The following is a 17,640-nucleotide window of genomic DNA, read 5'->3' on the forward strand; positions in this document are numbered from 1 at the left end:
TTCCATATCGAATAGGTACATAATTTCAAACATAAGAAATTAATCATTTTTATTACACCTCATACCGTGGACACCACCTACATTAACTACATTATGGCCAAACGTTGATTGAAATATCATTAAACGATGACGTTTCAACGATATGGTCAACTTAAGTTGGTTATTTCATGAAATATGACTATTTCATGAAATGGTCGAACACATCATGAAATGATCAATTCAAATTCAAAAATATCTTTATTTAGTAGGTAACATAGTTACACTTTGAATTGTTAATTTTTACATAACGAACGTCTCATCCGCCTAAAACTACTGCAGCTTCTCACAACCTGTATAGCCGGGGAAAAGAAGCTGCAAGAATAACCTCGGCACAGGGCCCTAGACGTTCTTTAAAAAAAAAAACATAAAATATTATTATACAATAATCTAAATAATCACTAACCTTATAAGAACCTTTTTTACAAAGTTACTGTTTAACAATTCTACGATCTGGTCACGACATATATCTCACCTCGCCGTGATGCTATGCTATTTTATATTTAGTAGTTTGTCGTAAATACTGTCGAAGTGAATACAGCGGTGGATAGCGAACGTCCCGCTAACATAGTTGCTATTGTCTAGATGTCTGGTCTGACCTCAAACGACACTGACGGAGACTAGCTGTATAATGATAGTAGATGTGTTGTGAGGGTAACCTTGAATGGAAGGTTGATGTGAATTATTCATTGAATCCCAAAGAAAAGATGCTGTATGATAGGGGTCAGTAGAAAAGCCGTCTATTTCATTACGATTGGTTCGTGTTTGATCGCAAACTCATCGAAACGCATAGTGTTACTCGAAAATCAATCTAATCTGTTAAGTAATAGTGATTATGTTTCCTTATAAAACTGTAAATTTTGACATCAGACTTACTTTTTCATATGCTAATGTCAAAAAGTAACATTTTACTCGTTTTCAGAGCGGATGAAGGATAATAGAATTGCGAAAGCAGTATATAAAGCGAAAGTTGATGGTAGGGCTGGCAGAGGAAGACCTAGAAGGACTTACATTGACCAAATTGGAGATGTCCTTAGAAAAGGTTTAGTACGATCCGGCGTGCGTTTATGAAGCGATTGATGAATGTGGAGAAAGCAAATGGAATTCTATAGTCTCTGTTTACCCCGGTGGGAAATAGGCGTGAGTTTATGTATGTTGATGAATTGCTCTAATGTGGCCTTTTTGACCCCCTGAGCTTACAACACGAAAAGGAAAACATCCTAATTACGGCGTAGTTTAGGATACGTATATGTGTCTGAAGTAAAAAGGGCTACCTACTAAACTATTTCCCAGAATCCAATTACAAAGAGAATCACAATTTGAAGGGTACAAAACAATAACTGTCTGTATCCAAATTCAGATACAATTTAATAACCGGAGTGACCTTGTAACAGCGGTCAGGCGATTTGAAATAGACTCGGGGTTAGCGAAAGAGCAAGGGTGAGCCGTACCCCGGTTATGTAGACAAGTGGGCCAAGTTAGGTGAGATATTGAACCATTTTCACTGTTTAGTACACAGTCCGCGCGCGCTCTTCCTCTTAAGTGGCTTACGACCATCTTTTTTTTAAATAAATTAGGCTCGCATTTGACCACAATCTGACCTGATGATAAGTGACAATGGTCTAAGGTGGATCACGCTTACCTAGCAAATGCTTTATCATTCTAGCCTTGAAGGCTCTCAGATTATAACGAGTTAGATAAACAAACACACATAAACAGACAACAATTGCATTTAAGACTAAAGTAAGACCCCAGAGGGGATGAGGTCGGCGCCCGGTACGAATTGGTGCGGGGCTATATCGTCGCCTTATAGTGAAAAACCACGAAAGCACATTTTTGAAAAATCACATTTTGATGTTATTTTTCTCAAGAAAACATCGATTTATATAATATTATTTTTTATCTGGATTGAAACTAAAATGTTTTGTTAGTAAAAATCACATTTGAACGTGTTTTTAGACGAAATAATTACTATTTATCCTGTTGTTTTTTTCCTTATACCCCCCCCCCCCCCACACACACACCCCCCATTTGGGATTTAATAATTCATTTTAAATTTTTAACGAATTTCATAATTTTAATTGTATTAATTTATTGGTAATGGTAATCTGGAATTAATTAATTTATTATGATTATTTTATTATTTACTACAGTAAAAATATCAACAAAGGTATATATTTAAAACAATTACAGTAAATAAAAGAAAAATATATTTTTTATCATTGGTGTAGTTTTATAAAATAAGTATGTTACTGTGACTGCCTTTATTATTATTTACCAGTAAAAAAGGTTGTTTTCGTCTCTTTTTATGAATAAAACTGATACTTTGAAAATTTTCCAACGTTTATTCATGTGAATTTGTCATGTACCTGGTTAAGAACCTTTTGTAATATTTCCTTTTATTTTAGTGCAATAAAGTATATATTTGTATTTGTGAATTCATGAGAAATGTAGCTTCTCTTCTATCGTGTGGATTGTGAGGTGGATTACCAACCCCATCAACCCTGGTGTCAGGGTTATTACTGAGCCGCCATAGGCCCCTGACATGGCTCATGTAACGACTACATACTTACATCAGTAAGTAATAACCGGGACCAACGGCTTGACGTGCCTAAAGAAATGAATGAATGTAGAAATGCAGTAATAGTAATGTTGTAGTCAGTTAAATTCTATTTGAGTGTTGTTCCAATGGGGCTGGAGTAAAGGGTTCATTCTGAAGTTTTAATACTAAGCAACGGAGGGTAAATAGTTAAATACAAACCTCACGCGATGTTACAATAGGAAAGGTTTTGCTTTTAAATTGATGACCTATTTTCGTAAGGGCTTTGCTTTTGTTGTAAGAAGATTTTTATACATAAATATCCAGCATCACGCCTGTATTCCTGAAGAGGTAGGCAGGGGTGTATAATACATGTATATATTGTGACGTGACTTGACTATTCAAAGTGTAACTATGTTACCTAGTGAATAAATATATTGTTAAGTTTGATATGTGATACAATTTTCAGCTATATAATTATCGACGACAATAGATAGCGTAAGTGTAGCGACATCATTCGGTGTTCGAAATTTAATAATTTATCTAAAAATAGATAAACTAAGCTAAATGAGCTCTACTACACCTTTTTGCCACAACTTGAAGGTCTAAAGAACCTACAAAGAATAAAAAAATATTATGATCCCTTCTTATTTTCTTCAGGTTCCTATTAAAATGTTCTTTTTATTACTTATTATTAGAAACTACACTTAAAAAAAGTTTTGTAAAAGATTATTTACGTTTATTTGTAACATAAAATATAGAAACTTAGTAAATATTTTTTGTATGGGAATGTATATTTAATCAATAATTTAAAGAAATTAAATTATTATTCTACCTCAGAAATAATGAGAAATGAGAAAAATACTAATATATTTACGTTTTACACTGAATCCGCTATACGTACGCCATCTAGGTAACAGATAGGAACTAAACTAGGGTCCCTACAGCCTTAACGACTGTCAAGACATTGCAGTCCACTCTAAAGGGCCCCATATACGGTACGATTTGTCTGTACGCCCTCGCTTCAGACTGATTTAAACGACGAATCGATAGTGTATAATCAAGATCGTTAACGATTTACTTCATCGAAGACGATATCGGAAATCGCAACGGGTCGAGCCGCTGATGTAGAAACTATTTTCATTATTCAAAAAAGGGCAGTTCGCGCTATTTATAATCTGCGTTGTCGGGACTCTTTAAGGGAGCTGTTTAAAGAAATAAATATACTGACGGTCGCAAGTCAATATATTTATGAAAACATTATGTATGTGCGTAAAAATGTATCTCTCCTTCCGAGAAACTGTGAAAGGCATACTTACAATACAAGGAATAAAAATAAAATTGTTGTTCAAAATTCTAGATTAAGTAAATTAAATTCATCTTTTTTGGGGTTATGTATACGTTTTTACAATAAAATACCAGATAATATTTTAAATTTGTCAGAGAACAAATTTAAAGCTCACGTGAAGCTTACTTTATGTAAAAAAGCCTATTATAAGATTAATGATTACCTAAATGATAAAAATGTCTGGTACTGAATGTGTTCCTCTAGTTATTAAATAACTTGTAATGTACCCTCATTGATTTAAAAGATGTGTTGCTGTTGCAGTTTCTTGTCATTTCTTCTCCTCAGCCATAACACCTTGCGAAAAGACGTAAATTCAAAAATGTTACATTGACCTTCAACAAATTTATCCATGATAATTACGTTGAATAAATGATTCTGATTCTGCAACAAAAACCCGTGCAATCATGAATATCGTAACGATGAATCGACATTTTGTCTCACGAATACTAATTTCGCTTTAATAGCCATTTCTTAACCCACATTTTTCTAGGCTTTCTTTTTTTTGTTTTGTAGCCGAATCAAAGTTACCGCCACATAGGTAAGGAAAAGAAGTTCATTTTCCATTTTATTAGACACGTAATCAATTATTATAACACGTGTTTATACTTCAGTTTCAAATAAATAAATGATCGATCGTTACGACCAATCGTTTCGGGTATGAGCGTCGTTTGCGATGCGATCAATCGCCACGATTTTCGTCAGATCGATCGTACAGACGAATTGTACCGTATTTGGGCCCTTTAAACGACACAGGCCCCTGAATCCCACACAGCTAGGTGCCCACAACAGATCCACTTCGACCACTCGCCCGAGCAAGTAACAGACGACTCCATTACCGTGGCGTAAAACAATCAAGATATGCATCGGGGTTTAACCAATAACTAACACAAGCAACAAAACATTGCTACGCAGTAGGGTTGCAGAGGTACATAACACACCGGACACTCCATACAAAAAAACTGTTACCGTAAGCTGCCTAAGAGCTTACAAGCTTACTTGGCTTACGATCATTTAAGACTAAACGGCCTCCGTGGTCCAGTGGTTGAGCGTTGTGCTCACGATCCGGAGGTCCCGGGTTCGAATCCCGGTGGGGACAAATCACAAAAATCACATTGTGATCCCTAGTTTGGTTAGGACATTACAGGCTGATCACCTGATTGTCCAAAAGTAAGATGATCCGTGCTTCGGAAGGCACGTTAAGCCGTTGCTCCCGGTTACTACTTTCTGATGTAAGTACGTAGTCGTTACATGATTAGCCTATGTTGGCTCAGTAATAACCCTGACACCAGGGTTATAATTGAGCCGCCAAAGGCCTCTGACATGGCTCATGTAACGATTACTCACTTACATCAGTATATAGTAACAGGGGCCAACGGCTTAACGTGCCTTCCGAAGCACGGATCGTCTTACTTTCGGACAATCGGGTGATGAACCTGTGCAGTCCTAACCAAGCTAGGGATCACAAGGTGTTTTCTTGTGATAGGTGTGTCCCCATCGAGAATCGAACCCGGCACCATTGCACTAGTTCAGAAATAAACAATGTAACTCAATCTACAGTCTCATCCCTAGTAACAGTGGAAGCGATGTTTATCTGTTTTTCCGTGAGTCCAAATTGAATACCGACTGCAGTGACGCCGCATATTTCGATGTCGGGGTGCGGTATGGTATTGTGGACTTCGGATTTAAATAAAATTCAGACCGTTGTGTGTTTTAGTGACTTGGTTTAAAGTATTTATATTTGGAACAATAATTTATTATTATTAAATTATCCTTTAAGTTATTAATCTTTTTAATTTTAGAACTGTAATTTTGGACTTAAATATTGTAATTTTGATTCCTAATTTAAATTATATTTGATATTTATTTTTGTTTTTTAATTGAAATTGCTACTAAAATAGGCTAAGGTCTTATTACAAACAAAACGAATCATTGTGTGACTGAATAACTAGTACAAAACTCTAGAAGCAACATTTAAGTATAAGTAATTCGTCACCATTATTGCACATGAAAAAATTACTTAAGAGGTATGTACCGTTGTTTGAAATTCTAGGTATTTCATTCAGTCAGACAATGACCCATTTTGAGTCGTACATAAGGGGCTACTATATGGGTAATGGCGTGTTCACTTATCACATCCATCTTAGTGATATATACGTATATTTACAGCCGCTGTAGATTATCTTCCAATTGTCTAGGGCTCTGCCCACCCCTTTAAGGATTACAGGCGTAAATTTGTTTATTAATCTAGATTTTATTTTTACGTGACTTATTGTAAGTTCACCTTAAAGGGTATTAACTGACGGCAAGGTGTAGTTGTTTATGTATGAACGTAGGACACAATAATAGTGCTTTAAAGTGAAAGCTTCGTTGTTTACGTGTTGCCCCCGCTGTGTTGGCAACACTGAAAAAGCTGCGAAAGCTTTTAAGCTCACGTCATGGCGGTTTCGGCACTAGAGTGAACCTGATGAACTACCGGCTTACAACTTAGTTCACCTGGATTTTAGACTTCAAAATTTTAGGGCCAGGCTTTTGAGATTTTCAATTAGTCTCCGGGGTGACGCTTGAAAAGTGTTATATAACATAACACAGCCATAGCATGGTCATAGAGAAAGACGGCCTTATATAGACAAGAATGGAGAATGCTACACCGACAAGAGCGTGGCTGTTAAATTAGTGATGTGAACATAAGATAGCATCACGCCTGTATCCTCCAAGGGGTAGGGAGAGGTGTGTAATACACCCAGTCCTTGCTATCCATGTTTTGGTCGCAATTTTTTTTAAAGTTACAGTTGTCGTATGTATTTAAATTGAATTTGTGGAAGTAACTATCAAGAGATTTAATTCGGAATGGTAAAGTATTATAATTATCTAGAAGCGTAGTCGTGGTAGCATAGTTGGAAGAACGTTTTACTCTGATTGTGAGGTCGCAGATTCGAAATTGTTGAAATGATTATCAGGTGCTCAGCGAAGGAACCACCATGGCCCCACGTCACGAAAACAGAGGTATGTGGCCTAACCTGTATTGGGCTGGTTTTCCCTTCGGGTTGGAAAGTCAGGCAGGCAGACGCTTCTGTAAAAATAGTACCTGTCAAATGTTCAGGATAGGTAAGCGGACCCTATAAAGGACAGCATAAAGCTAGAGGGATGATGATGAAAATATTATATAAATCAGAAAGTTCATAAGTACATAGAGTACATTTTTGTCTTAGTTGATATTTTTGTGGGATAGAATTGAAACAGAATTTTGACTTCCAATTATTAATATGACATTTTTGAAGAATTTTTAGTTAGAGGTACATCGCAGGATGGAGTCGGTTACCACACTTTACCGACGCTTCTATTAGGCAGTCGATTTTAAAATATTTGAATACCTATTAAAAAATAATTTTACACAACGAACTTATTAAACTCCTAAACCCATTTCTAGTAAAAGGTTTACGGCTTCTCTCTAATTGGGTTACTTTAATTATAAAATCACTTTTCTTAGAAAATTACCTTCTTTTTTAATTCCAATATTCTTTTCATGTTTTTAAAATTTCAATCGTTAAGCTAATCGACGGCCTACAGGCTTAAAAACTTGCGACGGGTTACTAGCGCAAACAACTCCACCAATCTGTAGTGGAGCAGCGTGGCTCTCGTTTTACACAGACACTACATATTGACGTTATCGTATACGCGCATCTGCATGAGTGACGTCCAATTTACTGAAGACTAAAGTGAGATCGAGGGGGTGAGGTAAACCTAGCTCAGCCGCTGGTGGGGAGCGGAGAGTTGCCGTTCTTTACGTAGTATTATTCCTCATTCTATACTGAAGAGGGTTCTGTTCCCAGTTTTGAGACTTACATTGGATGTATGTATGTAAGTATACTAGTAAAACAGGAAAGGTTAAGAAACAATTTCAGACAGGCAACCTCTTTAAATTTGCTTTTCACAGTTTTCTACCAGCTACTTTTCTTTGGCTATACAGATTTAGATTCTCAACTTCTCAACTTGAGAAGGTGCAGTTGAGACGTTCCGTTCATAACTATATTCAATATTTTTTTTAATTTGTTTAACTTTAAAATGCATACTGGATATACAAAGAATGTGTGTCCACTAACTACGATCCTGACACACTACTTTCGCTTCTTCCACTCTCATCAAAGTCTTCATGCATGCTCGCCAGCTTAGAGTACTCTTTACCTGGCCTTTCTTTAAAACATCCTCGATCTGGTCGGTTTATGTACGCCCAGGCCTTCATCTTCACATCGTCTACTTTCTTTCACACACATCATCATTAAATTAAAAGCCACGCTCTTGACGGTGTAGCTTTCTCCGTTCTTGTCTATCAAAGACCAATTCTTTGGCTTCCTTATAAGACGCGACGTTCGCCTTCTCTTTAATTTGTTTCATGTAAGCTCTTCTAGGTCTTCTCCTTCCTCTTTTTTCTGATAGCTAACCTTGTATGACCTTTTTTTATTTTAAAAGAACGTGTCTTATTAAATGTCCAATCATCTTGCTTCTTCTGTATTCAATCGCATAATGAAATTTTTAAAAAATACGTAAAATCTTACCTCTTTCAGCAGTAGCGCAGTACCCGCCGATGACAGCCAAAATGACAACTGTCAAAACCTTTGTCGCCATGTTGTCGACACTGTCACTACACCATCACTCACTACCACTAAATAGATCTGTAATCGTGCGCACTACACTAAACTATGTTAGTAATCATTTAAACACTAGTTTTATTTATTTATTTACACTGCTTCAGTCACACATGACGAGTCGTTTCGGTCGGTTGGCCTGCAAAAAAAAAAGAATTTCGGTAAGATTTTCAACATGGCAAACAATTGCAGAAATATTAATGAAAGATAAAAAAATACTCTACGCAAATATTAATGGCATGAAAGGCGCATTTTAAATTTATTACACATAAACTCACGCATATCTCGCACTGCAGTAAACAGAGAGTATGGAATTCCATTTGCTTCGATCCTGACACACTTCTCTTGCTTCCTCCACTTTCATCAATCGTCTCATACACGCACGCCGGTTCAGAGTAGATCGTACTAACAATTTTCTAAGGCTTTTCATATAGGTACGTTCGAATTACATGGTTTTATTTTTTGTGAATTTATAAATAATGCATGACGTCATCTTTCTTACTTTATTGATATGCACTTCGTAGAAAAACCAAAATTACAAATAAAAAATTCCGTTTCCAATACCATACAACAACCGGGCATTATGGGCGACTAGTTGATTTTTTCGTGAAATGTGTTTGCTATGTTTGTATAGGCACCTAGTTTATTTTGCTATCTATTGTTGCTGTATGACCAACATATACCGAAGTCTATCTGTGGAAACCTATAATTGGCTCTTTTGTGATTTATATTTATGTTTATACTATTTGATGTAGCTGTTGGTTTTCCTATAAATAAATAAATAAACCGTCCACAACCATCCAACCGTGACCGTGTGTCTCTTCCGTGTACAATTCCGTTTAATGAACACAGCGTCGTAATGTCCATAATATATGAAATGTAAAGTATCTATATATTATGTAAGTTCATGTATGCATGTGTGTATGACATAAACGATTTAAAACAATAATTCAACAGACTTTTTTTATAAAAGGTTATTATAAGTTTTGTGACTATCTAGAAGATATGAATGCATGGTATTAACTGTCTGGGTACTGATACTAGGCAGCCAAATTACTAAATTGTAAAACAATACTTTGTTTTCTTTAAAAAAAAGGGCTATACAGGCGGTGAGAAGCTGCAGTAGTTTTAGGCGGATGTGATATTCGTTATATAAAAAATGACGATGTTATGTTAGTGGGCTCTGTTTTCCGCATTTAGACTCTAAGATGTCGTAAAAAATGACGATTCAAAGTATGTTACCTACAGAATAAAGATATTTTTGAATTTGTTTTTGATAAATAAAGCCGTTATAGATTTATCCAGCGGGCGTATTCCCAAATGATCGTCTATTTATGTCTGGGCGTCGCATGCGCACTGACGGACAAATACTGCGAACTTCATCGCTAGTACATACAGCTCCGGCCAAGTAGTGACTTCCAACAAATCAGTGACTGGCACCCAAGGAAATTCTACAATAAGTCAAAGTATATAAACATATACGCAGAGCTGTATAGTAGGTACAGTCATGAGCAATATAATGTGCCCACTTTAGGACTCTGTCGCACTAACATATTTGACATTTAGTGAGACTTACAGTTCAATTTGTCAAAAAAGTTAATGTGACATGGTACCAAAGTGTATACAAGCTCGTGACCGTACATACAACCACTCCTCGCCAGCTATGTTTAAAGTCCCATGCAATAGGGTCTATTGTCATTACAATAAGTCACAAAAAATAAAACATGTAAAAGTCGACTTCATGACAAAACTGACACCAAAATTACTATAATAGGGTAAATAATAAATTTCACAAATAGCTGCCAGTCTACGATGATCAAAAATAAAATCTCACTTTTCTTATTGAATTATTTTCGAAATTAAATTACGAATTAATAATGACAACGAAGTTTTGACCATTTTTATTATGAATAACGTCATGCGCCTGTATTTCCATACAATATTTAAAATAATCGTTTTGACGTTTTTGTAACAAGTAACCCACTACCATGTGCCCGCAACTTGTTTCTCGTAGCTTAAGGTTCAGCCTACCCCATAAGAATTACAGGCGTAAATAGTCTGTGAAATTATATTTCGTTTAATTACGGTGATTGTCAGTTACCAGAAAATCTATTTTCGTAGTAAGTAGAGACTATGTCCAATAAATTATCCTGTGTAATTATTATTTATTGATAATTTTATTTAAAGTTGATTATTTCTTGAAATACTGTTTGAATTAATTTCCAATTTTGTTGTATTTATTTAGGTATGAAATATACAGGGTGTTAGTGACATCGTAACGAAAACTTTGATGGGTGAATCAGATCATGATTCTGAGGTGATAGCAAGCGGAATTTTCCGTCGTAAAATTATGGAACTGTATATAATAAAAAATACACTAAAATTATCATGAATTTTTCGAGAGGAAGTTCCACTGGTTATCAACTCTGGTAGGGCTCTAGCTAGAACATCGGTCGGTGTACTGCGGAACGGAAGGCGATTGGGGCAACCACCGTTCTACACGCCCTATCTATGGAGTAATGGCGATTACTCCACCGACAAGAGCGCAGCTCTTAAATAAAGAGAGAGAGATCAACTCAGAATCATAGTCTGAATCATACCCCTTAGTATTCGTTACGGTTTCACTAACACCCATGTATACTTGTATGGCTACCTGTGACATCGTAACGAGTACTGCCGAGGATGATTTAGCTCTTTATTCTGTGTAAATATCAAGGGGAATATTCCAAAAATGTATGGAATAATGCAAAAAACTAATTTAACCAAAAAAGGAAAAAGCATAAAAAACAAAAACAACATAAGCACTCACGACTATATCCCAATCGGGGTAGTTAAAGATACATCCATCGCAAGATGAACTAAGCACCCACACGTCACCGAGCTATCTGTTAGACCAACGTGATAGGTGAGCCGTATCGCCGTCTATAATGGTCGAGCCAACTGTGTTAGTGAAAACTGCACTTAAGATAAATTAATTACTCATTGGTGCAAATCCTGTTCCAGGGTTCGAACTGGCGCTCCCCGTTTGAGAAGCAATGCAGCGTAGGTCAGCAGGAAGAAATCTCTTCGTTTAGAGATAAGCTTACCTGTACTATCTGTTTTCTTTGTATGTTACTTGTGTCTGTTTTGTTGTATATGTCACCGTAAAATTGTAAATAACGTTAGATTATAATCTATCTCGCGAGATTGTGAACTGTCGAAAAATTGTGAAACGTAATATACTGCTTACAATTTAACGTATTATTATTAGTCAGATTATAATCTATCGAAGTAAAACTGTTAAATCACAATCTTACAATTGTCAAATTGTCAACTGTCCGACGGCTGTCCCTGATTGGTCGGCCTTACAGTAGACCGTTCTGTGTCCATAGAGTTAGGAATAAAACACAGGTGTCAGTCAAATAAAATAAATGCTCTTCAAGATTGTGAAATCAAGTACGTATTTATTAATTATTTAGTAAGTAATCAATAATTCTGACATCACATGGTAAGAAAAAATGTATCAAAATTAAAAAATCTGAAACGTATCATTCAGTATACTTTTCGTGTGTAAGATAAACATGCTGGCGGCATAGGGGTGGCCCAAGGGCCACCCCCGCCGCACCCTAACCTACTGTTATGCCTTGTAAAAATTATGACAAAACACTATTATTCTAAAAAAGAATTATGGATATCTATTTATTAATCCCAAAAATAAGTTATACCTAACAAACCAGTACTCCTAGATGTTATTATGGGAAAGTAAAAACTATTATGCTAAAAAACGTTATGCAAAAAGGATTATGATAATTAAAATTATGACAAAAAAATTTATGCATTTTAAGAGAATCCCAAATTAACATTATGCTCACTCTAATAGTTTTGTAACTCTATGGTATAGCACGCGAGGTGCGTTTCGTATCACAATTTGACGGTTTCACTTCGATAAATTATAATCTACCGAAAAATAATACGTTAAATTGTAAGCAATATGATACGATTCATAATTATTCGACAGTTCACAATCTCGCGAGATTCAAATCGAAAGATTATAATCTAACGTTATTTACAATTTTACGGTGACATATACATATAAATAAATGAATAAGCAAGACGGTGAACCACAGGAGAACAGTGGTTTATTTCTGTTTGTATTATATAAATTATTTTATATTATAAAAAAAATATATTCTTTATTTCACAAATTTTAGTTACATCGTGGCCGAGACCTCCCATTAAGTAATCCTAGGATACTTGTGGCGGGAATGTCTCGCAATTCCCAAGGGGTAGGTACAGTTTGTGAGTTAAGACAAGTAAATATTATGTAGATGTATCATAAGAAATAAATATTCCACGCTTTCTGATTTCGATTCACACAATTCACCAAAAAGTATCAAGAAAACATAGCGACACAGTTCTGGAGAAATTCTCCAATGTTGCCATCAGCAAAAACATAATAATTCGTATCTAATAAGAACGCGCACAGTTCGCGGATGTGCGCTATTTCTGTGCGCGTTGTCGAGCGCGCGGCGCGTTATTTTGGTGGTCTATGTGGCTTTTGTAGCGTCATCAATACAAACATCACACACATAAACTCACGCTTATTAACCTTAATGGGGTAGCCAGAGCGACAAGCAATTAAAAATTAGGAGTGCAACTATTTGTGATGCGAAGTCCTAAGATACAATGGGCAATATAATGGGCCATCATACGAGACAGGACACATTCTCTGTGTCGGTTTTAACGACATATACGACAAGATAATAAGCAGCTGAACACGTTGTAATGTCTCATACTCGTATCGCTCCCAATCGTAAGAAACATACAAATCAAGAACACTATGACTTTACATATTTGTGAAGAAAAAAAAAACAGTTATTGTGTTTTTGAAGCAAGTGATCAATGTTCTATGTTTTTTGGACATTACACACATATGTATGTGAATTCACGCCTACTTCCCACCGGGGTAAACAGAGGCTAGAGTTCCATTTGCTGCTTTAGAGGGGGGCTTTTTAGAGATTGCTACTTTTACTTCTTTTTTTTGTTAGTAATTTAGTCTCTGGTTACCCCAGTGGGAAATGCGAGAGTTTATATAATATGTATGTGTGTTGTAATTATGTATTTCCTGTGAGTGCACAAATACATCAAGTAATTTTTAATTTTGTACCCGTATTCATTGGATATTGTACTCAAGTTCTAAGCTAGTGAGAGAAATAAACATTTTTTTTTTAGGCTTGTTTTATTAGTTACTAGTCCAATTTAGAAGCAAACTTTAATACCTAACAGTTAAATCCTAAATTGCGAACAACACAAAGTACTAACAAGTTTATCAGTCACGATCGAAAACCAATTCAAAATTATATCCGCATAAATCATAGCGATGCGATACCATATTATTACGAAACCGCAAATTTGCGCGTTCAAATTTATGCGTGTTATCTGCCATCGCGCACACATGACTTAACATAAGCGCAGGATTTAGACAAACAAACAATAGTATATTTGCGTCCAGTAAACACGGAATCAGGTCAATACATTCCATATTTGCGGGTGTGTTAATTAATAACTTAGTATAGCTCGCAATTCTGCACTTTAGTAGCATAGAATAAGGAATAATACTACGTACAGAACGGCAACTCCCCCCCAGCGGCTGAGCTAGGTTTCCCTCCCCCCCTCGGTCTTACTTTAGTCTTCAATCGTATGGGCGTCAGATGTCACACACACAGATACGCACGAATGATAACGTCAATGTGTAGTGTCTGTGTAATACGAGGTGTTTTTTATGAAGTGTATGGGGTGTGGTTATAGATTGAAACTAGTGTGTTAGCTACTAGTGATTTCTACATATAAGATACATACATACATACATAAACTCACGCCTATTTCCCACCGGGGTAAGCAGAGACTATAGAATTCCATTTGCTTCGATCCTGACACACTTCTCTTGCTTCCTCCACATTCATCAATCGCTTCATACACCCACGCCGGTTCAGAGTAGATCGTATTGAACCTTTTCTAAGGACATCTCCAATTTGATCATTGTAAGTCCTTCTCGGACACATAAGATACAGAGGCAGAAAAGATCACGAGGAGTGCAAAACTGTTATTTGAGCTCTATTCCTAACAAAAGAATAAATATCCTTTGCTGACTAAAGTAAGTCCGAGAGGGGGTGAGGTAAATCTAGCTCAGCCGCTGGCGGGGAGTTGGCGTTCTATTCGTAGTATTATTCCTTATTCTATGCTACTAAAGTGCGGAATTGCGAGCTTAGAGATTAGAATAGAGAAGATGCTAGGGTGGGAGCGGGTGAGAGCCCTCACCGCTCCCCATTTTGTCCAGCCATGTAGTTAAAATCACATCAAGTCACGCCAAAAAAAACTGGTCCGCGTTCGGTGCTTATTTTTCTGGAGATGTCGTAAAATCCGACTGGATTGTGTCATATCAACAAATCCTTTTCATCCTGTACTTTCTCCAACATGATATACATAACACCACGCCACCAGTGTAAGCAGAGGTGTATAGAATATACACCCACTCCTCGTCAGCTATTTTTAAGTCCCATTTATGTCCCATAAGAAAGCCATGATCCATGTGGATGACGCACAAGTAAAGTATCAGGATCGAAGCGAATGAAACTCCAGTCTCTGGTTACCCCGGCGGGAAATAGGCGTGAGTTTATGTACAGTCACGAGCATTAATATGTATACACTTTGGTACCATGTCACATTAACTTTTTTGACAAATTGAACTGTAAGTCTCACCAAATGTCGAATATTGTAGTGCGACAGAGTCCTACAGTGGGTACATTATATTGCTCATGACTGTATGTATGAGTGTGTAGAGTATTTACTTCTAAAAATAAAGGTTCTTTTTTGTAGGAGTAATAGGAAACATGTATGTTTCAACATGATATAACACTTCACCTACCATTATCGACAAGACTTGTATTTTCAGAAACGTTACAACGAAATCACTTTCCATCGTCCCTCACAAAGCGAGGGGGTGAGGATTGGGGAGGGATTGTTCGTGAAAAAGACAATTTCTGTAGCCCCGAGACACCTGGCTTGCGGGATCGGTGTTCTGATGTGGTTTTGGACGCAATTTGGAAGAGATAAGCGGGTATTAGGTGTTCTAGAACGTCGCTTCTACACTGCGATAAATGACTTTGTTATGTTCAATGTTGCTTTTATAAGGCAGGCCATCACAGAATGGTCTTCTAATAGACAGACACAGGCATGGTAGACCCAAGTGGATATGGGGCGTGGAATAAGATGCTTTCCTATAAGGCTGACCGGATGCACTAGTGAGTGTCGTGGAAAAGATAGAGGATTTGAATATAATAAGTTATAAAACCGTAAATATAAGAAAAGTGACTACTACGTGACTACTGGAAGGTCAGACAGGCGGTCGCTTCTGTAAAAAACCGCATCTGTCAGATCTTCAGGTTAAAAACCGTAAACGGACCCCATGAAAAACGGGATAATACTATGTTGTGGAAAATCACATCAGAATATGATTTTTCAAAATGTAAAGTGACGATATAAAAATGTTTATATGTCGCTATATCCTCTCTCATACACCACACCCCAAAGCGCGTACAAAGGGAGTTAATATCGGTCGTCATACCACTGTACCTACTGTATACGCGTCATACCAACACATACTCACGCCTATTTCCCACCGGGGTAAGCAGAGGCAACACAATACACCTGTATTACCTATACTATACTAACTATACTATAGAAATAGTACAATCATCATCATCATCAGCCCATTAACGTCCCCACTGCTGGGGCACGGGCCTTCCCTATGGATGGATAGGGAGATGGGGCCTTAAACCACCACGCGGGCCCAGTGCGGATTGAGGAGCTCGGTGGCGCAGCGGTAAACGCGCTCGGTCTGCGATTGTTGAAGTTAAGCAACTTTCGCAAAGGCCGGTCATAGGATGGGTGACCCCAAAAAAAAGTTTTCATCTCGAGCTCCTCCGTGCTTCGGAAGGCACGTTAAGCCGTTGGTCCCGGCTGCATTAGCAGTCGTTAATAACCATCAAATAGTACAATAAGTACGTCAAATATGTATATTAACACCACAAAATAACATAAGCTCACGACTATACCCACACCTCACCGAGCTCTCTGTTAGACCAACGTCATAGGTGGTGAGCCGTATCGCCGTCTATAATGGTCGAGCAATAACTCATTGGCACAAGTCCTTATTTCTTCTTCTATCGTGTGGGTTGTGAGGTGGAGTACCAACCTCATCAACCCTGGAGTCAGGCTCACTATTGAGCCGCCAAAGGCCCCTGACATGGCTCATGTAACGACTACTTACTTACATCAGTAAGTTGTAACAGGGACCAACGGCTTAACGTGCCTTCCGAAGCACGGATCATCTTACTTTTTGGACAATCAGGTGATCACCCTGTAATGTCCTAATCAAACTAGGGATCACAAAGTGATTTGTCCCCACCGGGATTCGAACCCGGGACCTCCGGATCGTGAGCCCAACCCTCAACCACTGGACCACGGAGGCAGTCCTTACTTAATCGCCCCCCATTTGAAAAACAAGCCGATGTACAGTACCACAGTGACTTCCAATAAGTACTTCATGTTCTTATTATATAAAGTACTTATTCTATCAATCAACAACTTCACCCATTACAAAGCCACAGAACCACCCAACTCTAATTCCAAATTGGATTATAAACCTAATTACGAACAAGTCATTCTGTTTATTATTGGGTTTGATATAATGAAGCATTGAACGTCTGTTTAATTTGGAAACAAATTGTTGAGCGCCGTGACAATGTCCGGGATGAAAACATTTCTCTAATGAAATCACTCTGTACCGGGAATACCGGGATCCGTAGGGAGGGGACATTAGTATCTGATACAAATATTATCGTTATAATAACACCATCTCCCTATCGTTATCCCGTTTTTCACAGGGCCCGCTTATCTAACCTGAAGATTTGACAGGTCCGGGTTTTCACAGAAGCGACTACCAGTCTAACCTTCCAATCCGCGAAGAGAAAACCAGCCCTATACAGGTTAGGTCACATACCTCCGAAAATGCATTTCTCGGGAATGTGGGGTTC

General features: G+C 37.3%; 1 protein-coding gene across 15 annotated transcripts in view; it reads right to left on the reverse strand.

The window, feature by feature from the left end:
• Nucleotides 1-17,640, reverse strand: part of LOC126378017 (hemicentin-1) — a 663,470-nt gene that overhangs the window by 610,793 nt on the left and 35,037 nt on the right. For all 15 annotated transcript variants that reach the window (XM_050026068.1, XM_050026063.1, XM_050026060.1 and 12 more), the window contains one exon: nt 8,477-8,705. In XM_050026068.1, coding sequence (XP_049882025.1) covers nt 8,477-8,546 — 70 coding nt within the window. In that variant the 5' untranslated portion in view covers nt 8,547-8,705. The remainder of the gene's footprint in view (nt 1-8,476; nt 8,706-17,640) is intronic.

This window comes from Pectinophora gossypiella, chromosome 25, assembly GCF_024362695.1.
Source record: "Pectinophora gossypiella chromosome 25, ilPecGoss1.1, whole genome shotgun sequence".
NCBI classification, from domain to species: domain Eukaryota; kingdom Metazoa; phylum Arthropoda; class Insecta; order Lepidoptera; family Gelechiidae; genus Pectinophora; species Pectinophora gossypiella.